Source organism: Armigeres subalbatus, chromosome 3, assembly GCF_024139115.2.
Source record: "Armigeres subalbatus isolate Guangzhou_Male chromosome 3, GZ_Asu_2, whole genome shotgun sequence".
NCBI classification, from domain to species: domain Eukaryota; kingdom Metazoa; phylum Arthropoda; class Insecta; order Diptera; family Culicidae; genus Armigeres; species Armigeres subalbatus.
In genome coordinates, this window is record NC_085141.1 from 427,795,615 (window position 1) to 427,822,122 (window position 26,508).

The 26,508-nt window shown below is 41.6% G+C and overlaps 1 protein-coding gene across 1 annotated transcript in view; it reads right to left on the reverse strand.

Moving 5' to 3' along the window:
* The window catches only part of LOC134227471 (dual specificity protein phosphatase Mpk3), a 116,191-nt gene extending 91,783 nt beyond the window's left edge, over nt 1-24,408 (reverse strand). The window contains exon 1 of the mRNA XM_062708987.1: nt 23,539-24,408. Coding sequence (XP_062564971.1) covers nt 23,539-23,929 — 391 coding nt within the window. The 5' untranslated portion in view covers nt 23,930-24,408. The remainder of the gene's footprint in view (nt 1-23,538) is intronic.
* Between the last annotated feature and the right edge of the window lie 2,100 nt (nt 24,409-26,508).

A 26,508-nucleotide genomic window follows, 5' to 3' on the forward strand; every position in this document is an offset into this window, starting at 1 on the left:
GCGACTAGGCTTGAAACTACTGTCGAAAGGCTTCGAGTTTACCAGCATACATGCAGGAACTGTTTCCTACCGGATGAGAAAAATGTATCAGTTTTCGACAATTCATTGTGCCAAATTGTTTCAATTTTGTTTCAATAGCTTAATGTTCAAGTCATTGAGATGTTTGGTGATATGTACTATAAAGGCCAGGCTACTCATCCATTCAGGATCATGCAGCTTGGGCAATGGTTTTGTTTTATCTAGTAAAAAGTAGCAAGGTACCATGATTTAGCCAACGAACTATCACAACAAATCTCCGTATTCTGCTTCCATTTCCGTCAACATAATTTGGAATTAGTGATGGTTGAGTTTCCTTGCGTGGGTAAAGTTGATTTTCTTAATAACGTGCGACGCTACAGCACGAATATTGATCTTTTTTGGTGAAAAATGCAACGTGCGGACAAGTACCACTAATAAACTTTTGTGGCTGATTAACAATTGATTAACAAATAAACAAATTGCTGTAATTTTCAAGTGTCACAACGCAAGTGTTCTTTCCCGTCATTGCCGGAGCCCCATCAGTTGTTAGGCCTCAAGTTCTCAACAAAGAGTTCAAGCTCCTTCATACAGGTCTTAATAGTTTTCCCAGGTCGATTGGGGTTATTTGAAGATGATCTTAAATTCCTTTTATGAAGACATGTGCTACATGTACCTTTTTTACATTAAGTATTTTCATTGATTGCGACCAGGTAGAATCAGAAGCAGGTGACTTTTTCACGTTACGTAGTTTTCAAATCTTCTGTGAGAACTTTAACTCTTCGCCGCGTTCGTCTTTTCTTAGCACATACACAGCCGGTATTGAAAAGCATCCTGGAAATGTCGGTTGTGTTTTCGAAAATTTTCTTCTCAATATCAATATTTGTAGCATATTATAGATATGACACAAATATTGAAACGGCCAGGCCCAGCGTGAAGGCTTGAAATTGGAAGAAAATTCATAACTCATCGGCAATCAGATTATTCAGTTTTCAATAACATCTCCGTTTCTCCTTTTCGTGAATTCAAACCTTAACTCTTTGCCGTGCTTTACAAGAAACTAAAACTACGGAAGGAGGCTTTTTCTTTACAGCACACGATATCACCAACAGCCGATATGCATCTCCTAACAAGTTTTCCGTCCTGGAAAGGTTTCATTGTCAAAATCTCATTAACATCAAAACTGGCCCGTGCTGCATGCTGCATTATTTGATTCCGTGCTTGCTCAGATTTGATTTTTTAATCAGTAATATAACCTACAGTATTTATCAATAAATAATAAGAAGGAGCTTCTCGAGTCAGATAGAAAAGCTTTCGGGCCGGTTATAAAGTATTTTTTCTTAAACGCCGTGGGCCACAAAAAGTGAAGCCAGTGAATCGTACGTTGGGTAGCCCTGGCCTAAACTGAAGCGTCTAAACATTAGCGATTCAGTTTCGGTGTTCGATTTTCGCGGCATGCAAGCCGCCAATCGACAACTCAATCGGAATTGTCGACGGAACAATCGATCATATAGTTTTTGGGACATCGTTTGAAATCTGGTCATTGTTCCGGAAATATTGATGAGAGGGTGGGATAAATTCCGGCCCCGGAATATGACCACTTCCTGATCTAGCAGGCAAAACGATTTCCAACGTGTCAAACTCAACTTAACCTTCACGCTTGATGTTCCGTGACAAATGTCTTCTAAGGATATTTGGACCATGTAGTCACATTCTGGGAGAAGTTGCTGCATTCTGATTTTATTTGAAAACTGGCTTGGGATATATCAAACTTTGTGATTTTGCAAAGCAAGTTTATAGAAATGTGTTCTGATCTGAGGCCATATGATCGGAACACCCCGGGAAATCAGGCTTACGACGTCTTGAGCTTCAGGAGTCTATCAAACAAGTTCAAGGTCGCTACAGAGTGCTGGTTTACTGCAGGAATCATTCCGGAATGTCTCCTAATGTGATCATATACTTCATACTACTTCTTGAGCTTGAGCTTGAGCTTGATTGACTGCTCGCAGTTGCTACTCCATTATGACCAGATCAGCTGTTCTTGCACAGGGAACCAACAGATGTTTGCTTGGGACTAGCACACATCTTCAATGTACAAGTACTGGTGATCTCATTTGTTAGGTCATACTGGCGCCTGCCACGTCAGAATGCAAGTCAATGTAGGGAAGGGGGAGGAAATGATGATGCAATCACTCGCCCACTGCAAGCCGAATATACCTCTGCACTTGCCACGAGTTCATGCGGAATTTGTTGGAATTTATGGGTTAGGTTGGAGAGGCAGAGGTCCGTCTTGGTTAACGAGCTGCCAATGTGATAGATAGGAGAAGGTAACTGATGGAATTTTTAATTGGATGTAGGAAACGAGCTATATAAGTTCATTTCCGATTCTAGCAGATTACTGTTAGCAGGTATAGGAATAGTAATGGAAACGGTATGGAAGTCCATTTCCAGTTCTAGCGATTGTTAGAACATGAGAAATAAAGAGAAAGATACAAAGTAGGAGAATGGAACGGACCTGGGATTTAACCCACGACCTCCTGCGTATGAGGCAGAAGCAGTAGCCATATGACTACCAAGCCCGCTTCAATCATATACTTCATACTACTTCTGCCTAAAAACTATCATTCTAGGGTATTCTGGAATGCAACCAGTTTGATCAGAATACAATCCTTTGAACTTGTTTTAGCTAGTTTTTTAGCTGAAGCCTATTTTGGGAGCACTTCAAGATGTCCCGGAATGTGATAAGATGGGCCAAATACCCTTAAAACACCTTGAAATAACCTTTTTCTGCAAAATCATAAAAGTTTGACACGTTAGAAGTCGTGTTTCTGGCTCAATCAGGAAATAGCCATTTCGGAGGTTATCGCATAGCTCACATTAATATCTCCGGAACCATGGCCATTTACAAAATGAATTCAAAAATGAATGTCCCAAAGATTATATGCACACTAAAAAGTCCTGTAACATTATGTCATTCAAGACCGACATATGCAAGCGAACCAAAAGACACATTATTGCGATCAAATTAATTTTTACAAGGCTCTGAAAATGTGTATCCTAAATTTTACACGGCCAAAAAAACTAGTGTATGTAGCAAAAATGGTAAGGCCCAGCATGCCAATCTAACAACAGATCTTATAAGTGGGAGTCCCGTTCGATACCACTCTACCATTCCTGCTGCTTGGCAGAAGGGAGATCGAAGCTTAACATCACAGATAGAAAAAGTTGTTTAAATTTACACGAAAGTAATGCACATAAAGGGAATGCCAAAAAGAGCGTATTTTTAAACGATATTTTCGCTTGAATGTATGCAATTTGTATTGCATTATGCCACTATTTATTCGATTAAGTGGCATAATGCTATACAAATTGCATACATTTAGGGGAAAAGTAAAGGAAAAGATTCATGTATGCTCAGAATAGTTTAATTTTCCGCGTCTGTATTTTTTACGCGCTGATTAGTTTTCATTATTTTTTTCTGTGATGTTCTACAATTTCACGAATATGGGGAAGCATCAGCTCATACGCTGCTTATTCCTGGCAACTGCGCTGAAGGTGAAAAAGGAGAAACGAAAACAGTGTTCAGCTGGTGCGTAAAGAATCTTGTATTCATGGGTCACTTTGTTTATTTCGGGGCGCTTTGGATTTCAGTCATTCTTACTGTAAATTTAAGCCATTTGGTAATGAGAAGCGTTTAATGGATAGCATTCGGTATTTGATGACAGAATGATACTGCAAATATATTGTTTTGGGTGTCTGAAGCAAACATGACACAATATTATGTGTTATGATTGGATATGCATCTCGGTTGATTACGTCAGCTTAAAGGATTGCGTCCCTTATAAAATTGAGGATTTTTTGGTGTGTATAACCAACTCATGAAATCCTTCTTAGTATGAATGGGATCGGTGGCTGCACAGATAGAAAAAGTTGTTTAAATTTACACGAAAGTAATGCACATAAAGGGAATGCCAAAAAGAGCGTATTTTTAAACGATATTTTCGCTTGAATGTATGCAATTTGTATTGCATTTTGCCACTATTTATTCGATTGCGGGCAGCAGGGACTATGTCCAAGGGCTTGACGATCCCTCCCCAGGCCATCTGCGAGTTGTGGGGCTTGCCTAGGATGTGGTGGGGTTTGACAGTGGGCCCTGTTAAACCTCTATAAAAAGCTGCATGTATCCGCAAGTAGGCCCCACCAAAGCGACCGTGTGCCGCTCAAAGCGCACAAGCCCAAGTCCTGGTGTTAGGTGGGACGCTAAACAGCCCTGACACGACGGCCCTCCGACGAGACAGGAGGTTTGCGCTGGCCCAATAAGCCGCCTAGAAAACCAATCATTACGAACAATATAAGAGATAATGCGACTCGATATAATCGGCAAAGACCTAGGCGACGAATACAGGATCACGATTGGAAGCTTGGAACATGGAATTGCAAGTCGCTAGGTTTCGCAGGTTGCGACAGGATGATCTACGATGAATTACATCCCCGCAACTTCGACGTCGTGGCGCTGCAGGAGATTTGCTGGACAGGACAGAAAGTGTGGAAAAGCGGGCATCGAGCGGCTACCTTCTACCAAAGCTGTGGCACCACCAACGAGCTGGGAACCGGCTTCATAGTGCTGGGTAAGATGCGCCAACGCGTGATTGGGTGGCAGCCAATCAACGCAAGGATGTGCAAGCTGAGGATTAAAGGCCGTTTCTTCAACTATAGCATCATCAACGTGCACTGCCCACACGAAGGGAGACCCGACGACGAGAAAGAAGCGTTCTACGCACAGCTGGAGCAGACATACGATGGATGCCCACTGCGGGACGTCAAAATCGTCATCGGTGACATGAACGCACAGGTAGGAAGGGAGGAAATGTATAGACCGGTCATCGGACCGGATAGTCTGCACACCGTATCGAATGACAACGGCCAACGATGCATAAACTTCGCAGCCTTCCGCGGAATGGTAGTCCGAAGCACCTTCTTTCCTCGCAAAAATATCCACAAGGCCACATGGAGATCACCTAACCAAGAAACGGAAAACCAAATCGACCACGTTCTAATCGACGGTAAATTCTTCTCCGACATCACGAACGTCCGCACTTACCGCAGTGCGAATATTGAATCCGACCACTACCTCGTTGCAGTATGCCTGCGCTCAAAACTCTCGACGGTGTACAACACACGTCGAAGTCGGACGCCGCGGCTTAACATTGGGCGGCTACAAGATGGTAGACTAGCCCAAGAATACGCGCAGCAGCTGGAAGTGGCACTTCCAACGGAAGAGCAGCTAGGCGCAGCGTCTCTTGAAGATGGCTGGAGAGATATTGGATCCGCCATTGGTAGCACCGCAACCGCTGCACTTGTCACGGTGCCCCCGGATCAGAGAAACGACTGGTATGACGGCGAATGTGAGCAGTTAGTGGAAGAGAAGAATGCAGCATGGGCGAGATTGCTGCAACACCGCACGAGGGCGAACGAGGCACGATATAAACAGGCGCGGAACAGACAAAACTCGATTTTCCGGAGGAAAAAGCGCCAGCAGGAAGATCGAGACCGTGAAGAAACGGAGCAACTGTACCGCGCTAATAACACACGAAAGTTCTATGAGAAGTTAAACCGTTCACGTAAGGGCCACGTGCCACAGCCTGATATGTGTAAGGACATAAACGGGAACCTTCTTACGAACGAGCGTGAGGTGATACAAAGGTGGCGGCAGCACTACGAAGAACACCTGAATGGCGATGTGGCAGACGAAGATGGCGGTATGGTGATGGACCTGGGAGAACGCGCGCAGGACATAATTCTACCGGCTCCGGATCTCCAGGAAATCCAGGAGGAGATTGGCCGGCTGAAGAACAACAAAGCCCCTGGGGTTGACCAACTACCAGGAGAGCTATTTAAACACGGTGGTGAGGCACTGGCTAGAGCGCTGCACTGGGTCATTACCAAGATTTGGGAGGAGGAAGTTTTGCCGCAGGAGTGGATGGAAGGTGTCGTGTGTCCCATCTACAAAAAGGGCGATAAGCTGGATTGTAGCAACTACCGCGCAATCACATTGCTGAACGCCGCCTACAAGGTACTCTCCCAAATTTTATGCCGTCGACTAGCACCAACTGCAAGGGAGTTCGTGGGGCAGTACCAGGCGGGTTTTATGGGCGAACGCTCCACCACGGACCAGGTGCCATTCGCCAAGTACTGCAGAAATGCCGCGAATACAACGTGCCCACACATCATCTATTCATCGACTTCAAAGCCGCATATGATACAATCGATCGGGACCAGCTATGGCAGCTAATGCACGAACACGGTTTTCCAGATAAACTGACACGGTTGATCAAAGCGACGATGGATCGGGTGATGTGCGTAGTTCGAGTTTCAGGGGCATTCTCGAGTCCCTTCGAAACCCGCAGAGGGTTACGGCAAGGTGATGGTCTTTCGTGTTTGCTATTCAACATCGCTTTGGAAGGGTAATACGAAGAGCAGGGATTAACACGAGTGGTACAATTTTCAATAAGTCCGTCCAGCTATTTGGTTTCGCCGACGACATAGATATTATGGCACGTAACTTTGAGAAGATGGAGGAAGCCTACATCAGACTGAAGAGGGAAGCTAAGCGGATCGGACTAGTCATCAACACGTCGAAGACGAAGTACATGATAGGAAGAGGTTCAAGAGAAGACAATGTGAGCCACCCACCGCGAGTTTGCATCGGTGGTGACGAAATCGAGGTGGTAGAAGAATTTGTGTACTTGGGCTCACTGGTGACTGCCGAAAATGACACCAGCAGAGAAATTCGGAGACGCATAGTGGCTGGAAATCGTACGTACTTTGGACTCCGCAAGACGCTCAGATCGAAAAGAGTTCGCCGCCGTACCAAACTGACAATCTACAAAACGCTAATTAGACCGGTAGTTCTCTACGGACACGAGACCTGGACGATGCTCGTGGAGGACCAACGCGCACTTGGAGTTTTCGAAAGGAAAGTGCTGCGTACCATCTATGGTGGGGTGCAGATGGTGGACGGTACGTGGAGGAGGCGAATGAACCACGAATTGCATCAGCTGTTGGGAGAACCATCCATCGTTCACACCGCAAAAATCGGACGACTGCGATGGGCCGGGCACGTAGCCAGAATGTCGGACAATAACCCGGTGAAAATGGTTCTCGACAACGATCCGACGGGCACAAGAAGGCGAGGTGCGCAGCGGGCAAGGTGGATCGATCAGGTGGAAGATGACTTGCGGACCCTCCGTAGACTGCGTGGTTGGCGAAGTGTAGCCATGGACCGAGCCGAATGGAGAAGACTCTTATATACCGCACAGGCCACTTCGGCCTTAGTCTGATTAAATAATGATAATTATTCGATTAAGTGGCATAATGCTATACAAATTGCATACATTTAGGGGAAAAGTAAAGGAAAAGATTTATGTATGCTCAGAATAGTTTAATTTTCCGCGTCTGTATTTTTTACGCGCTGATTAGTTTTCATTATTTTTTTCTGTGTGCAACAATGAGGATTATGATTAGAGATTGAGAATAATTCTAATTATCCAAGTTTCAAGTAGGGTTTCTTACCCCATTCCCGGCCTAACATGCATGCGACTGCATTATTTAATTGATATTTATGACAGGAAGCAACTTTTCCTAAATTTCGTGTGCCGTACAATACTGCAATGGGGTTCACTTCTGCTTAAAAATAGCTTTTCTTGGTGAACATCGTTTGAAAAAGCTTTTATTTGATTTAAATTAACGAACGATGTCCAGCACTAATTTCAGTCATAGCGATTTCATTTCCGGCCCACCTCCAAACCGGTTCCCGGCCCAAGCAAAATTTCGCTCAATCTTTCAACACCTTACTCTCATTCTCTCTCGGGACGGTAGAAAATGCGACGTAAACAAAAATAAGCACGTTCAACGCCGACATGATGCCAGATGGTATTATTTATAATAATTTTTATTTGGTTGAAAAGATATATTCACTCATCCAAATTACTTCCAAACGCTTAAAAACTATATTTTTGTCACTTTTTGAAATCGAGAGAATTACAAATAACATGATACGGTCAACTAATTAGATAGTTTTCCTATGAACGTTGAAGGATTTTGTTCATATTAAAAAAAGACTCCTGGCCTTCTGGCAGCACGGTGCGGCTAGAAGTTCTTAGGCCGAGGTGAATTTTTGTTGGGTTTGAGGATACATTTTTAAATGTATTCTAATATGTTTATATTAGTTCTAGTGAAACAAACAAATAGAAAAGATTAAAGTGCGTGAGCTTAGAATTATTGTGTGGTGATAAACTGCTTCCAGCAATGATTGTATCGAGAACTGTGACGATTTTCAGGTAGGTGTTTACATGAAAATATCGTTTTGTAAAAGTGGAAAGATTCACTCCGGCTCAGTGGTGTAGCAACGGAGAGTGATTGTTCGGAATGCACATTTTTATTTTCTATAATTGGACCAATTAGGAGTGAAATAAATGGTTGAAAAATATTGAGTATTGTACGATATAAATGGGAGACTTTTTTAAAATTATCAACCATAAACCTACGGCTTCCAAAAAGTGTAAATCCTTAGTTTTCTGTGCAGTGAGCCGGGAATCGGGTCCATAGGCCCAAGTAGTGATTTACCCTAGTGCGCAGTTGGAAACGGTGAGCCATCTGACCGAAAAATAAAAGCATAACAGGCCTTTCATTAGTTGCTTGAACTTATAACCACATTCTGTCATAGTTCTCTCTTGAAATACATTGCGCTCATTAGTAGCAAGTGTTACCAAGTGAAAGGGGATCTGAATATCGTCTGACTCTGATAACACATTGAAAATGCATGAATCGCCAAATAACATGAAAAGTTTAACTCGTCTTTTTCTCAACTGCTAGTATGTTTATATGGGACAATTATTCCTTTATGGGCAGTACAGGGACTATCTATTTTAGCAACAACAATATTCCCAGCACCGATCTCACCAGCTTTACAATCAGCCATCGCCGACACTTTTTGCACGTCGCCGATAATACTGTATCGGCATGCCGTTGATTGTTTTGTACGGCGATGATGGCTGCCTACTACTTTGACGGTCGCCCAACAATTCATTGATTATGTTTACCATTCACCTCCGTTCATTCATAAAAGCGCCCGATGCTGTCACCCCATATTGTAAGTGTTTGAATTGTGAAGTGAAGTTACGACCAGTCCCACGGTATATCAAACACTCGCAATCAAAACACCACACAAGTAGCGTTTCCAACAACAAGCAAGGCATGCTGCGGTTCTCGTCAACGATGGTGTGATGCAAAAGTGGCAATCGTAGTAAGCGGCACTCTGCTGCAGCTCACCTGAGTAATATAAAAGTTGGTGTGTAGGTGCATCCGTGCATCGCCACCGCTGAACAAATGCAATGAAGTGCCACATCGATATAGCGTTAGTGGTGTGGCGTGGGCGGAGGAAGCACGGATGGGGGAATGCAGATTCAAACTACAAACTCAACTAACTCAAGTGCTAAATAAGCTACAGTCGCAGCAGTAGCTAACGGGGTGGTTGTAAAATGGGGGTAAAAGGGGAGCAAGAATGGTACGGAGAACGATATCCGCTCATTCATTCGTCACTCCACGCCACTCATTCATTTAGGATGGTGAGATTTTTGTCTGACTCGTAAACAAAGCAGTTCCGAAAGGCTAGATGTTCACTAAAGAAAGCTAATGTGATTGGAAAGCAAGGAAGAAGACAGTTTGCATTTTAGTATTACCTTTGTTTCAAAACTTCTAGAAATACTTCTTGTTAGAGGGTTTGTTTATGAACCTTTACAACAAAGCAACAAATTGTAGATTTTACGAACACTTCGAGAAAAAATATTTATGGTTGTTTCACACACATTCTTTTCTTATTTGTTAGAGAGGAAGAGAACCGTGACACCTAGTTGAATTATTCATCAGGACTTGACCCAACTTGTTTGTCTCCACACTTGCTTTGCCCGCTAATATTACAGTTGCATGTTGTCGTTACTTGTTTTAACCACCACTTTGACTCAATCAGCTATCTGCCGCCGCCGGTCAATCCAACGAGTCAAGCTCATTCATAAACATTCCAATTTGGCGGAGTATACTCAAAACGAAATACAGACAAATCTACAGAGGTCTATATTTACGAATCAATTATGTTACAAAACCTACAGTTAGTTTCTACCGAATAATTCATAATTGAGTGACAAACTATGACAAACAATTCTATAAAAACATGAACAAGTTGGGAATCATTCATAACAGCATCAACAATAAAATTATGTATTACTCGATAGATAGATTTTCAATCGTTTCACAATTTTATGTCTGTGTTACATATTTGTTCAATTTACTGGCTTGTAATACGCGAATATAGCTGCACAGAAAAATCGATTCCAGAGAGATTGACTGTTCCAACGTGGCGTCACCGTTGATGGCGACGATGGACACAAAATAACGTGTCAGACGAAAACAGATTATTCAAAATTCAACGGACGGACGGAAGAAGACGTGTAGGTACTGGTGGATATGGGAAGTGTGTATCCGCCGCCACTGGCTCCTTCGAGTCTTGAGTAGTGTAGGAAGCGCGAGTCAACACGAGAAGGAAATGGTCCCACTGACACCGTATAAGTGGGGCCACCGCCCATGAACAGAAATGAAAGATGGATACACGCTACAGCATGACGGCATCATCATTCCGGTCGTCATTGCCGTCGACAATAATTCAATTGGATTTCATTGAAAGTGTAGTGAACATAATTTGAACACATCATCAGAACGAGAGTTCTGTTAAATTTATCTCAAGTTCTTCTTGACAAGACTTGAAATACCCATAATTTCGTGTTAATAAATGATGAATTAATTTGATTTTGATTTTAGGTGTGATCCTTCCTATTTATCAGAAAATAACGAAATAAAAATTTAGGAGTCAAAACTACAAATTGCTACCATTGATAGAAATATTAAATTCAATCGTAGTCAATTTTGTTCGAAATTCCACGCGACGGCGACGCGTCGTGCGTTTATCTTATTCTCATAGTTAATAATATTGCGGCTTCTCCCTAAGCGTGATTCTTCATTTTTTTAACGACAGACCGTGCGAAGTTTGGTGCAAGTATCCATTTTTTATCTTCGTGGAATCTAACAATACATCATTTTCAACGTGCCATTCCAGTAAACTGAAAGGTACGTCCGTCATGTGTCATTCAATATGAGGACGCCCACACTACAGCTTCTGCCGGGTGCGTGGGCTTGCCACAAAAGGCTTGTGTACGGTGGGCAACCGTCAATTTTCCATCCTCGATACATATACTGTTTGTGCCTACTGGGAAAAATTATCCGAAAAGTAGCTCCATTCTTCGCGAAATAATTTTGCGGTTTTCTGCACGAGCAATTCAAGAAACCTGTCTTCCCGTGTGGCGTTGTCAAGGCCAACTGGGACTCCGTGCCGTTGTCGTCGCGTCGCCTGCTGTGTCTCGCATCGGCATCGATCGCATCGGGAAAAAGCTGAATGAATCCCCCACCGTCATCGTAGTGTGCCTGGATGTTTGAGGGGGAGTATGCCGTTCGTTATACAGCACCCATGTACCAATATATTTATGTAGGTAGGGCAGTTTTACTATATTGGCACCTGGCTGTTATGGGTGCGGGATCTGGCAGGACTGCAGCACTCCCACGTAATTGTTTGGAAAGCTCTGATAAACAATTTAGATGACGGGAGTTTTCCCTCTTATGTCTCCCTTTCGCTTGACAGGTTACTTGGGAAAGGGTAAATATCCAGAACACTCAAGCGTTAGTGAACATGAGCGAAGGAAAAAAAAACTACGCTCGTCTACAATATAAATACATCTCATTTGGGGTTTCGCGTAGGTTGGGTTGATAAAACTGAATGAAATCACGCCTGTGGGCGAAGCACGGGGGGCTTGGGTGGAGGATGTTTGGCTTCGGTTGGAGCAGGATGGGAGACGATAGTTGAATTGGGAATACACGCGCGCGCAAGCAAGGACCAAGGAAGGTGTGTCGTAGGGGGGAGGGCGACGTGCATTGAGGACATAATAATCGGATGTAGGTATATAAACAATGCGCAGGCGCGCTTTTATAGCCGCTGCTGGATCGGGTTCGGAATCGGCATTCGAGAGACGTATGTAGGCAGATCGGTATGGACAGCAGAACGATACTGTGAACAACCTGTGCGACAAATGGGCGAATGCGTGTAGGTGTATGCGCCATGTGTACCAACACTCGCTGGTGGAATCTTCTCATGCCCAGAGCTGGACAAGTTTTATAATGAATCTGACAGTTGAGCGATCATAGGAGGCGATGTGTATGGGAATGGAAATCTCATTGATATAACTCTGCGTGTGAGTGGTAGTACAAGATTCGGTAGTGATGCCAGTTGGTGGCGAAAATTGACTTAGAAATGGACCTCAAAGTTTAGAGAAAACAATGGACATGTAGCATAAAGTAATTACTATATTAATATTTGATAAGCAGACCTGTAACTGAAAATATAATTTTAGTTGTTGTTTGACGGAAAATGTCGAGCCAAGTACGAGATATTGAAGACCCCTTACAGTTGAAGTTAAAGTACAGTGTACACGTTCTTGCCAAGATATAAAAATGTGTTTGAATTAGATGATGTCTTTTTGAGATAATAAATAAAACTTAAAACGGCTAAATAACAAATTCCCTTTAATTGTTTTTGTAAATTTATAACTAAATGTCGACTATTAAAAAGAGATGTTTGTTTTATTAAGTTCGAACAAAGACTCTATCGTTCCCCTTAGGGAGCTTTCAGAAATCATTTAATTTTTGTCTTTCTCGTACAACATAGCTATACCAATAAGCTATCATTTCACTCCAAAAATGTTTTTTTTTGCTTTTCTCGTACAACAAAATTGTATCGAGAAACTCATGGTGTTATATACCAATCGATTAAGCTTGACGAACTGAGCAAATGTCTGGATCACTATTGAATTTGGTAACAATCAGCCGCTGCGCTTAAAAATTATGAAGCCAATGGTACATCAAACCATTCAATACCATATAAGTTTGTTGTCTTGGATACACACGACAAGGGGAGTAACACTACTTGGGGAGTTGGGCTGGTTTTTTTTTTATCTTTTTCAAATATTTCCGTTGCAATAGTTTTTTTTTGTTTTTTTTAACAGCTCATCCCAAGTAACAATTCAAATTAAGTTAAAGTTTTATATAAGTTTAATAATACATTAGATTATCTACAGTCAATCATAAATTTGAGCACAGGCAGACTCAAAGGCAACCAACTTTTTTCGAGGTTTTTTTAAAAAGTATTTCAATCGTGTTTTCCATTCTACAATCAATAAGGGTAGTTTCAAAAGTTTCTCCGATTTTTATGTATTTGAATATTATTGCTAAAAAAGGGCATATAATGTAACTATCTTCGCAATACTGTCTTACATATGTTAAATAATCAGAAACGAGTTGGACATATGAAGAAATTGTGAAAATCCTGCCGGTAGCTAATAAAAATAATTGTAAATATGCTGAGAAAATGTGAGATATTGAGAATGCTCTAAATAAAATGTAGTTGAGCTTAATCGAAAATTAGTTCTGAAGATTGATTATAACTTCAGAAGTATAGTAGATAATGATGGTATTTAATCCACTCACTTGCAGACACATTCTAAAAGTCTGAGTGGATACAAAATACCAAACTAACTAACATATATGGAATCACGTAGAACACAATGACCTACATCAAAACTAGCTCAAAATAGAAACTTTTCCTTAGAAGTTGCATAAAATTTACATCACCTGTTACAATAAAGAGTACAACTGCATGGTTTTCGTCTAGTTGGTAAACATAAATGTGCTTTAACACATCGGGAGCATATCAATCGCTTTTGTTGAAAATGTTGATTATTAATCCATATTCTTCCCCGTAGTAATTGGTTTCCAAACAACTTTACTACCTTACTTTTCAAAATTTTGGTTGTGCTCTACTAATTGAATTTTAGTTTTTTTTAATTCGACCCGAAAGACCAATTCTATATAAAATTTTACTTCATTTTAATGATGTTTATTTACATTTATTATTATTATTATTATTATTATCTTTATTAATGAGGTTTAATAATAAATGTAAATAAACTTCATTAAAATTATTTACATCATCCTCAGCATTAACCGTTTTCCCTCCATATTTATTTCAATTTGTCTTAGCTACCGGTCGAGTTTTCATAACATGCATTATTTTTTTCACAAAGCAATGTTCTTACCTTTCATTTGTGGGTCCTTTTGATGAAAACTCGAACAGTATTAGATATTTTTTTTAAAAATACCGTGAGCGTGCCTTATTCTGCGCGGCTCCTAATTCTGCGCATTTTGACACTAAAACATTTTTTTAAATTTTCTTTACTGTTATTATTATATTTACTTACATGTCATCAAAAAGTTGGGAATTTATTGTTGTCATGGGCAGATAATAAAGCAATAAATTACCATTGATAACGGGAATATGAAGAAAAACAAAATCGGTAAAATCGAAAAATGTCGAAAAATGACCTCCATTAGCAGCAACGCTAAAACGCACGTAAACATTTTTTTCTCAAATTTGAGCAAAAAAAATTGGACTCATTTTTATTTTAAAGCGAAGTGCAAAAGCAAATTATTTGTTGCTTCAATAGGATGAAAATCGGCTTTCAGAGTGTAATCTCTATCTTCATTTCATTTTCATTTATTTAGTTAACATCTAAACAGATAACACTGAATCAACAATTTGACGCCACAATGCACGGTTCGAGGCCGCATCTCTCCATCCTCGGATACGCCCCACGCTCGCCAAGTCGTTCTGCACCTGGTCTGCCCATCTCGCTCGCTGCGCTCCACGCCGTCTCGTACCTGCCGGATCGGAAGCGAACACCATCTTTGCAGGGTTGCTGTCCGGCATTCTTGCAACATGTCCTGCCCATCGTACCCTTCCGGCTTTAGCCACCTTCTGGATACTGGGTTCGCCGTAGAGTTGGGCGAGCTCATGGTTCATTCTTCGCCGCCACACACCGTCTTCTTGCACACCGCCAAAGATGGTCCTAAGCACCCGTCTCTCGAATACTCCGAGTGCTTGCAAGTCCTCCTCGAGCATTGTCCATGTTTCATGTCCGTAGAGGACTACCGGTCTTATTAACGTCTTGTACATGACACATTTGGTGCGGTGGCGAATCTTTTCGACCGCAGTTTCTTCTGGAGCCCGTAGTAGGCCCGACTTCCACAGATGATGCGCCTTCGTATTTCACGACTAACGTTGTTGTCAGCCGTTAGCAAGGATCCGAGGTAGACGAATTCCTCGACCACCTCGAAGGTATCCCCGTCTATCGTAACACTGCTTCCCAGGCGGGCCCTGTCGCGCTCGGTTCCGCCCACAAGCATGTACTTTGTCTTTGACGCATTCACCACCAGTCCAACTTTTGTTGCTTCACGTTTCAGGCGGGTGTACAGTTCTGCCACCTTTGCAAATGTTCGGCCGACAATGTCCATGTCATCCGCGAAGCAAATAAATTGACTGGATCTGTTGAAAATCGTACCCCGGCTGTTACACCCGGCTCTCCGCATGACACCTTCTAGCGCAATGTTGAACAACAGGCACGAAAGTCCATCACCTTGTCTTAGTCCCCGGCGCGATTCGAACGAACTGGAGTGTTCGCCCGAAATCTTCACACAGTTTTGCACACCATCCACCGTTGCTTTGATCAGTCTGGTAAGCTTCCCAGGGAAGCTGTTCTCGTCCATAATTTTCCATAGCTCTACGCGGTCTATACTGTCGTATGCCGCCTTGAAATCAACGAACAGATGGTGCGTTGGGACCTGGTATTCACGGCATTTTTGAAGGATTTGCCGTACAGTAAAGATCTGGTCCGTTGTCGAGCGGCCGTCAACGAAGCCGGCTTGATAACTTCCCACGAACTCGTTCACTAATGGTGACAGACGACGGAAGATGATCTGGGATATCACTTTGTAGGCGGCATTAAGGATGGTGATCGCTCGAAAGTTCTCACACTCCAGTTTGTCGCCTTTCTTGTAGATGGGGCATATAACCCCTTCCTTCCACTCCTCCGGTAGCTGTTCGGTTTCCCAGATTCTGACTATCAGTTTGTCTCTATCTTATAGAAAGCAATTTATGTTGCGCAGAATATGGCACAAAATTTTCTTTCTGTTCCTAATTGTGCGCGCGGAATGGATAGGAACAATAAGCCTGGCTTGTCAACCCAAATTGGACGTAGCAACTGTTTTGGCAAGGAAACATATTTAAAAATGCTGGAATAAAACCAGAAGAACAAAAAAATGCGAAAATAGATTATCCGGAAAGAAACAAGGGATATCTGCTACTTGGCCTTACCACAGCTCCACTGAGCCTTTTTTAAACTTCGAGGTATCTAATCTAAAAATGTGTATCACACGACTAGCACGAATAATTTTCCCTGAAAAATCGACATAATTCCCCACTCGGAGATTTGCTAACTGGTATTCTGACATTTGAGAAAATAGTACTTTGGGCAATATTAGCATTTATGTACTTATGGACTGGCCTTATAAGTCGGATTACATTTATTTCCATTCCATATAAATATCCGATTTGACGAAATAAAAAATTGCCATTTCATCAATGTCGAACTTTAGTAAACAAGGCAAAACAGTGACTTGACCATTGACATGGACACAATAACCGATCTGGAAAGTTGTCTAACGGAAAATGGATCGTCAAAAGCAACTTATGGCGATGGCGAGCAATCGGATAATGGACTTGAAAAATGAATAAGATACATACATCATACACACATATACACACACAGGCATCATCTCAATTCATTGCAGCTGAGTCGATTAGGTTTGGGTCTAATTCGCCCGTATTTACGTGGACGTTTTTTCGTATACTTAGCGTACAAGAACCGTAAAACGTTGTAGTCAGATAGACTTTAGGAAACATACATTATACTAAAAAAGTGCAAAAGTAATGAAATATTTGTATAAATGTTGAAAACCATTTCATGAGACAAAAAATTACCCAAACTGAGTTGTTATTATTGTGCGCAGAATTAGGAACATTGTGCGCAGAATATGGAACATTTCAAAATATGTGCGCAGATTTAGGAACCATATGGCAATTTACAAATCGGTTAATAATATATGTTCTTAACCAATTTAATCAAAATTTTCATGACTCATAGTCTTCTGTAGATTATAGTTACACAACTACTACATAAATGTATTCATAAATCATTATGGTTTCTCGATAACAACGATTTTATTTCGAAATTTTCTTAAATGCGCAGAATACCTCCACGGTATACATCGGAAATTTTTTTCTTATCTTTTGTCCCCTCTATGATTACAGAATGAAAATTATTGAAATACGTTAAAAAAACCTTGCGAAATTTTTATTGCCTTAGAAAATGTTATAACATTTAATTAATCCAAAATGTATGTCCAATTTTACGATTGACTGTACGTGTACATCTATGGTTTTATCATAGCTTTCGTCAATCCAATACTACATTCTCCTATCCATGTTTTTTGTAAAGCGTCGCCCCAAGGTTTTGTATCGGTCTTGTTTGTGAAATTACGTTTAGTTTTATGTCGTTCTCATTTTACGGTACAGACTCCCATTTTCGCGAAAACAGATGAAGGCGATAATGCCGGTTGCATAGTCGGTAAGTGCATCCCTGACGCACTGTATCCCTGGGAACCTGGAATTTCGGGCATCGACTACGTGTGCCTATTCCACAGTATTGTGGACCCCGCAATCGTCACACAGTGTTCAAAAGGGGCTCCCGCCAAAATTGTGCGAGAACCGCGTGTGTCCATTTCGGAGCCGAGTTGAAGGCTTCACGTCCACCAAAGGGAAGGATGACGCGAATGCAAGCCCTGGTAACCGACTCCGTCAATAAGGTCCGCCGTGACGTTGCCAGATACTTCCCAGTGTCACGGGATCCAAGCAAGTGTCGTGTTCGGGAGCATGTTGGCAAGGATGGTTTGGATCCAAAGGCGTTTGGGCATTTTAATCTTTAGTGCGGAAATAACGCTGGCTCAATCGGATAGGAAGATGAAGGGTTTCCTTGACGGGTAGTTGACGACGATGAGACGCAGCTCCTTTTGCCGAGAATATGAAACAGTTGACCGGGAGACTCCGAAACGGTCATTTTGGTCTCAGTCCGATACCGACCATCGTGTGCAGAATCAGGATCATCTTCTATAAGTATTGCCGGCTTTGCGGCAGATTTCCGCCAGTACACGATGGATAAATGGCAAGATGCCTACCTCGGCACAGGCAGATTCGGTTAGTGTGGAGAGCAGCGACACAGAAACGGCTCGAACGTGTGAAATATTTGTGTTTTGTGGATTGTGTTTTTATCAGCGTACGAGCTGAAGTATTTCCAACGATAACCAGCAGGATATCGTCAGCTTTGACGGAAATATGGATGTTTCGGGGTACCGAACGGAATACACCGTTCATGGCAACGAGGAATAGCGTCACTGTCAGAACGGAACCCTGGACTACACCTACGGAAAAGTCCCCTTGGAAAGAGTGGAAATTCCGGACAAAGGTAAGGATGAAGGGGTCCATATTCTTTTGAAGGCCTTGAAGATAAAAAAGGAATAACAGTTCTGCAAGTTTGTTCTCGTTTTGCGCGCCCTGGGAAACATCTCTTAGATTTGCGAAAGGATCCTGGGCGGAATGCGTGCTGCCAGATTTCGAATCGGGCTACTGCTTTTAGTTTGTCACGTAGCCGGCGGTTCATCACCCACTCGATGACATTGGACATGCAAGAGGTCAGCGAGATGGGCTGGTATTTAGTGACGTCCCGAGTGGAGATATTGTTTTTTGGTAATGGAATGGACAAACTTTTTCGCCTTCCATCCGGGAAGGTTTGATAAAACCAGGCGCCAGGAATCGGATTTTGGCAGAAGGAGAGATCCCCTGTGTGTGGTCTCCATCACATCGAAGTAAGATTAGAAAACTATTCAAAGCTTTCTAGTGAAACGTCGTAGCAAGACCAACATCTTGCACTGCTAAATTTCTCTTATTTGTTGCTAATTTTTCATCTGGTCTGGCTTGACTTGAGATAATTTTCTTATTTTCTCAATGCTTTTTGTGATTTTTTTTTGCGATTATAAGCTGTGAGGGTGTAATATATTGCATGTCTAACGGATCTGCGGCCGACTTTCATTGGTTAATAACAGGCCATGAGTTAGCCACTTCTTCATCAAGCAACCAAAAAGGATGGACGTCACACACAGCACGCGAGCAACCGAACCAACTAGCATGCTCGGCGAAAGCGCGCTCCACATTTGGTGATCCTGGCAGGTTTCTCCTGGTTCAAAATAATTATTTTGCTATCTCAATGTAAGTAGCCTGGTTTGACATTCAAAGGTAAGTGAGGATTAATTGTGAATTATGTCTTTCGGTTTCGGCTTCCATGTTGAAAGACGATCTGAGAAAGCGTCGTATAAAATGTATTTTTTCTTCGGATTCGACAGCGCTTTGGAAGAGTTTTGGATTGATAGCATCATTTTAATCGGCCTCGACTGTTGATGTTAAAGACGCTCTGCAAGAGCGTCGGATTGATTGCATTGTTTTTATCAGTTTCGACTTTTGATGTCAAAGACGCGCTGGAAGAGCGTCGGATTGAATGCATTGTTTTTCTTCGGTTTCGACTGTTGATGTCGAAGACGTTCTGGCCTAACATAAGCTACCATTACTGAGTATTTTACCTCTTCTATCATCTGAACTATTTTCAAATGCATCCATATAGAATCCAATTGGCGAAAAATTGGTGAAATATAGTTCGAAAAAGATTCAATTTGGGCGAAGTATGAGCTTGCTAGAGCTATGCGTGAAGAGATTTAGCGCGCTCTTGTATGAATCTCTGAAAATATGCCACGAATCAATAGAACTGTTTACTCTTGCCGAACAGCACATTAGCAGTTTGAAATCGCTGTTATTTTGCCTGTCTTGGTACAGTGATCACCACATAACTATCCAAGCCGTTCCTGGGTGGACGTACCCTCCAGGGTATCCAGCATTATCCGATTTACGCACAACAAGTTGCATTTGGGATGGGTCTATTGAGAATTGACTTGATCGGTTATTGCGATCCGGACTTGACCCTTCCATAAGTCGATGTTATTTGACTCGATATCGACTCGTGGAAGAAAATTGTGCCATGTTGAAACATATTCTCTGGGTTACTCTGATTGTCCATTCGAATAACTTTCCAAGGATTTTATATTTCACTTCTCGTTTTTACATGGGTGGTCCCTTTAATATCGAGTCTCTTTGGAAATAAATCAAAACCAAAGGAAATCAAGATACATCACGCACTTTTCTAAAAAAAATCAATTTGTTTTAGGCTTACTTCAATTTATTTCTGTTCTGTCAGTGAAACGTACAAAAAGGAAAGCACGGCGCGTGAAATACGTCGCCAATTGCGTACCCATGAGCCGGATTGCAGCCGACGGTGAAGGTTTACTCCGTCACGGGCGTTAACAACAAAAAAAAAAGTTTAGACGAAGCCGCGCCATGACCCGTGTTTGCGATAGCAAAAGCTTGCTCAGAAATGTTTAGTATGTCGACATGGTTATGGTCTAAGCGAGCTACATTTTGAATTCCGAGAATCTTTTTTGAAAAATGAGTTGTTCTATTAGTTTATTTATTCATAGCAATCACAGGTTAAAATTTATAAGTAAAGTGATTAGGATTGTAATCGGAATAGTACACCAGCAACCGTTCGACTGTCTCTTGATAGAAAAAGTCGAGAATAGTCGATCAAATAGCACCACTGTGGTGGTCCGAATACCGGCATTATCGCTGGTTCTAAATATATCTCGAGCACCAGTCAGGAACGGTTGCAAGGCAACCATTATTCTTCTGTAGGGATCGAACTCATGACCCAGTACTAGGGTACTGGGGTAGGAGAATAAAACAAACCAAAAAATAGGAGGGCGGAGCGTTCAGCCAGTTGCTATACAACATTGCGCATGAACGGATCCGCTTACCAACGCAGCTTCACGACAATGACCCGAACGGTAAACAGGATCCGCCGCATTCTATTGATTGGCTGTTTGATTCGTGTTCCGTGAACACTTCGGATTTTAAATAATTCGAGTTTTTTCCCCGGAATTGATTGGAAAAAGGTATGTGAGTTTGAGTATTTTTTTTTCAGGCCGGAATAAAAAAAGTGTTCAGTCGCACCAGTCTGGAATGTTTGCAAGGCAACCATCATTCTTCTGTAGGGATAGAACTCATGACCCAGTACTAGGGTACAGGGGTTGGAGAATAAAACAAACCAAAAAATAGGAGGGCGGAGCGTTCAGCCAGTTGCTATACAACATTGCGCATGAACGGATTCGCTTACCAACGCAGCTTCACGACAATGACCCGAACGTTAAACAGGGACCACCGCTTTCTATTGATTGGCTGTTTAATTCGTGTTCTGTGAACACTTCGGATTTTAAATAATTCAAGTTTTTTCTTCGGATTTGATTGTAAGAAGGTATGTGAGTTTGAGTCATTTTTTTCAGGCCGAGATAAAAAAAAGTGTTCAAATCTAATATGTATTGATTTATACATCCGAAGCTCCATCCTAAAATCATGAGGATCAGATCAAGAAAATCCCATGTTTGAAGAGGCTTAATCGATGACGGGAATCGTTATCGGATCTCGCCAGGTCAGAAAAATTATAACTTCGGAGTGAAACAATCGACTGTCGGATTCGCCATCGAACCTAATCGGGTTCAAGACAACAAGGTCAAACTTTTTTTTTCACACAAAAATAAACTTCTTCTTTCAAGCATATGGAACCACGATGAAATGCATTGCGGGATTCATTTCACTGTTGGAATTTTCAAAACTAAATAAGCAATGTTCATTAAATTTTTATATGGTAGGGCGGTTGTTCCTGGGTTATATGCAATGGGCATAATTTGTATCAATTGTAGACAACATGCGCTTAGGCTACTTTTGACAGACTAATCAAAAGCATAATTGCGTAAGTTTCATTCAAAATAAAGAAATCGTCATCCATCGCACATTTTGAGACATTGGTGTTCTGAATTTGGTCTGATAAGTAATCAAATTAATCCCGAACGATAGTTCTAGAAGAATTTGAATTTTTGAATTTGAATTTCATAGAACCTGTAAGGCTGAGTATGTGAAGATCCTAGAAGTGCAAAGGTATCACGTATATGTAAAAATATTTTATAATTTTAAATGTATTTTCATGCACAGATTTGGAGCATACAGATAAACGCAATCAAATTAACTGTCACTTTAAACTTAAATACCTTGTGTTTTATTCCAGTTTGATTGAATATTGTATGTTATTTTGTTGGTTGGAAATAACTGCGTTTTCACATTACGATGAATTTTCAATACTTTTAGCTGCCTTTCTTTTTTTATTTTTAATATATTTTTTGTAATTGTAATTTTATTCAGTTTTACGTGATCCTGCAGGTAAATACCTTATTAGATTAGGTCTTGGGGTTATGATTTGGGAAAATAGGTTCCAATTTTTAAATGTTTTCATCTATTTATATACATAAACTGAATTTATAAAAAATGGACCCTTGAGAAAAACAGTGATTTGGCCATAACTACAATAACTGCAATGACCGTTCTTCAATTTTTAAATAGCACGAAAAAGGCTCCGTCGAATACAAGCTAACTCAAAATTGTGTAAACACTCGTCGAGCAGAATGGATTATAGTACATGTATCACACTTTATACTAATGACACACTGAGTGGTGGTATAAGTACCATGGTACAAGAATTTTGAAATGAGTACCATACCAATTATTGTCTTTATCAAAGATAGTCTTGGAATAATTTTCTTGTCCTCTTGTACCTTGGTAGAAGTAGGGGGAAAGACGGCTTTGGCAGATTTTGTTCTATTATTGTCAGGGGGGTTTTTGTCCACCAAATTTTATGAAATTTGGCCACAATATTCTTTGATATGCAAAGAATGTTTAGGCCAAAATTGAGCATAGTCAGTCATAAAAAAACCCTGCCAATAATAGAACAAAACCTGCCAAAGACGTCATTCCCCCTACCACAGGTGTGTCGTTAATATTAGTCTGCAGTCATTAATTACACATAGTTTACGAGACATAAAAATAAGAACATAATCGCAAATAATGTGCAAATACAATTAGAAAAGCGATAACAGCATTCCTTCCAGTTCGATCCACCGCGGGATCTAACTGGAATAAATCTGGCACCGCGACTTCCATGCACCAACACCACCGACGCGAAAGTATAACATATTAGGAATAATAATTATTTTCTACACAACAGCAGAACAGAGAGTGCATAGCACAGCACCGATGATATTTCCTTTTAAATCAATTAACGATGAATGGCGATGACTAAGATCTGGATCGCATCAATAAGGAAATTGCTTTAAATGGATACAGCTGGTGGGACAGGGTAACGTTAGTTGGGTGAAATGGGCGGAAGCTGGGCGATAGTAAAGAGTTAAACAGTTGTATATATTAACCTTCAAGACACACCACACGGCAGCCATCTTGCTTAAGTTTTCTGTGCAACACGTTGATTGTAGTGTCATTCGTCGTTTGATTATTGTAGCCAGGATCGTTGATCACCACATCGTTGCTATTGTTGTACAACACGAAGGTACTCTCCTTGTAGCAGGACAGTATCCTTTCTTTCAAATCGCGGCACTTGATCGTTGAGGTGATGTCTATTTTGCCAGCGGCAAACCGTCGAAGCATGATGCTCGGAATGCTAAAGTTTACCGCCGTACGGATATGGCTCTCGGTAAACTCATTTGAACTGCGACAGTCGAGAATGATAAAATTTTTGTGCGATTTCCGCAGTTCGCTGTGCAACTGCTCGCTTGTTATTATCTCGATATCGTGATCAGGCATCTTGGATCGTTAAGCCTTCTTGCACGAGCAACACCCAAAAAAACAACAATCACTATGGTAATCAACGCACCACACCGCCTACTGCAATGCTGTAAATCAGATGCTTTCACGGTCACAAACGGATTCACTTCATGTCAACTATAAAATCACTTATTACGGTCACTTAAATCGCGGCGTCTTCGATTACTTTTTGTATTATTTAGACACACCTAGACGATGCACTTTGCACAAATTAATTTGTTATTGTTTTCTAAAACAAATCACACCGACTTTCCTATCGAAACACTATCTGTTACTGTGCACGACGATTGTGCGATATTGGGCAGATTACCAGCGGAGCAATCGTGTATACAGCGGAGGCACGAAACACTGACTACTGCGAACGGTACAGAAAACGACGACCGAGGAGCGACATCAGAACGGGACCAGCACACAACCGTAGCGTTCGAAGCGACTCCACCAAGTAACGCAAGGCCTCTGTTTGATATTCTGAACGAATGAAATAATGAATTAAAATCGATTGTCGATGTGTTGGTCTAACCAACACTACGGGGGTGCTGAAAATTGGACATGTGTTGCACTTAACACTAGCAAAGAAGCAACGGAGCTTTGCATAAGTGTTGAATCTTGTGATTGTGTAAGTCTTGAATGAATTTTGACAACGACGAGGGAATAGACAGCGTTAAGAAATTACATCTTCAAAACATCAGGGGTTGTATATCGATGTTAGAATCGATTTTATTGCGTATAAGTTTATTTTTTAATTCGATGTCAATTCAAATGCAACGAAAAGATAACGGTGAAATCGCCTCACTTTCAACGGTCAAACTGACCATTATGTGATTGCGTAAATCATTCGACACTCAGCGAGTGACCATCGTTCTCTTTGGGCTCCGTTCGCATCTTCTGTAACACGCGCAGCATCCCCTGGCCTCGTCGATCACAGTGAAAAAGCATCCCATCCCTATTCCACCCACAATGCACACTTTTCATCAAACGTATTTCAGCCTAAATCTTCGCTACCTACACGTTACAAAAGCATATCACCCGTCACATTTCTGTTCACAACGTTGAGGACACTTTGTGTTTTCGATGCACGAGCATCGGGGACTAAACAGCAAACCGGAAAATTATAACAACACCCAGCAGCCTAGCAATGCTAAATTGTACAAAACATCACACTCTCCGGGATCTCACAGAGTTCTTCTGCCTCTGATGCTGCCCCGTTCAAAGAGCTCCAGCTGCTCTGGATTGCTTATGGGCTGTGTTGGAATGAAGATATGCAACCAGTATGGCACATGCGCATCGCGGGCGCCTGTTTCGCCTCCCTGGAACCATTAAACAAAATTCCTTTACTCTCCCATAGTTCCGTCAGCAGATCCCGTTCAGGAACGCGTTGAGAAGAGTAAACGGCCGCCTGATGCAATCCACGCGTACACAATGTGCATCCTGCATGTATGCAACAGATTGGTATTGGTTCTTGAACATGGCTTTAAAAATTGAAGGACGAATCCAACTCCACCGTACGAGCCGAAATTGGGCATGTCAATCTCGATGATGTGCTCTGCGGTTAGGGCAGTGTCCTCGGGGAAGGGCGGTACTATTCAGCGGCGAATGATTGGGCTAGGTAGGGCTAGATATGTTCACATAGAGAACGTATGCAGGCCAGTTAGGCGAGCGTGCACGTGCGGAGCTTTGCAACTGCACCAGAGGGGATAGTATGACCTTCGTTTGCAAAAGTTTGCAAGCTGTGATGATGAGAGGTGTTGGGCTGGAGCCTGTTTGCTTCATAAGGTTCGATTCGGTTGGATGAAAGGGTACCGGTGACGTGACAGTGGAGTGCTGTAAGGTGCGACACATTCATCATCTAATAGCTTTAGAGCCAACAGCAGGGAACAACAACGTCGATTTCGTTGAAAATGATCTACAGGAAATGTGTGAAGAAGGGTGTGGCATACACATCGGGACATTTACAGAATTTATAAATGTCAGCCTAAATAATATCTGCAAAATATAAACGGATGGGAAAGCATATCGGAGGATAGCGGTATCAAATTCTATTACATAGTAATAATGTGCAATCAAGTACTTACACCACATAGCAAAGTAACACGAAATATAATAAACAAGAGTGGATTTAAACATTTCCAAGTTATCTGATGGCTGTTATTACCGATATTGAAAGCTGTGAAACCATGAAATACCAAATTATGCCCCAGGTGGGAAGAACATTGCAAAACAAAAAGCTGATCACTTACGAGCAATTAATAACTGTGTTTCGGATGTAATGAGTTCAGGACCTGATTTTTAATATAGAAGACATGGGGCACGTGACCCACCAAATCGAACAATTTACTGAAATTTACTTATATACGCCAAAATTGTCTTGAAAAAAAAGCTGATTTTGCGCCAATTTTTATAATCACTGGTGGAGTAAAGCTGGATATTTAGGAATATTGCTAGTACTTTCTCTCTCGGAAACTCTTGGAAGAAATTCTTAGAATACCTTCGAAATTTCTATCAGGAATTTCTCCAGATCTCCAAGAAGTCTTTCGATCATTCCGGCAATTTTTTTAAGC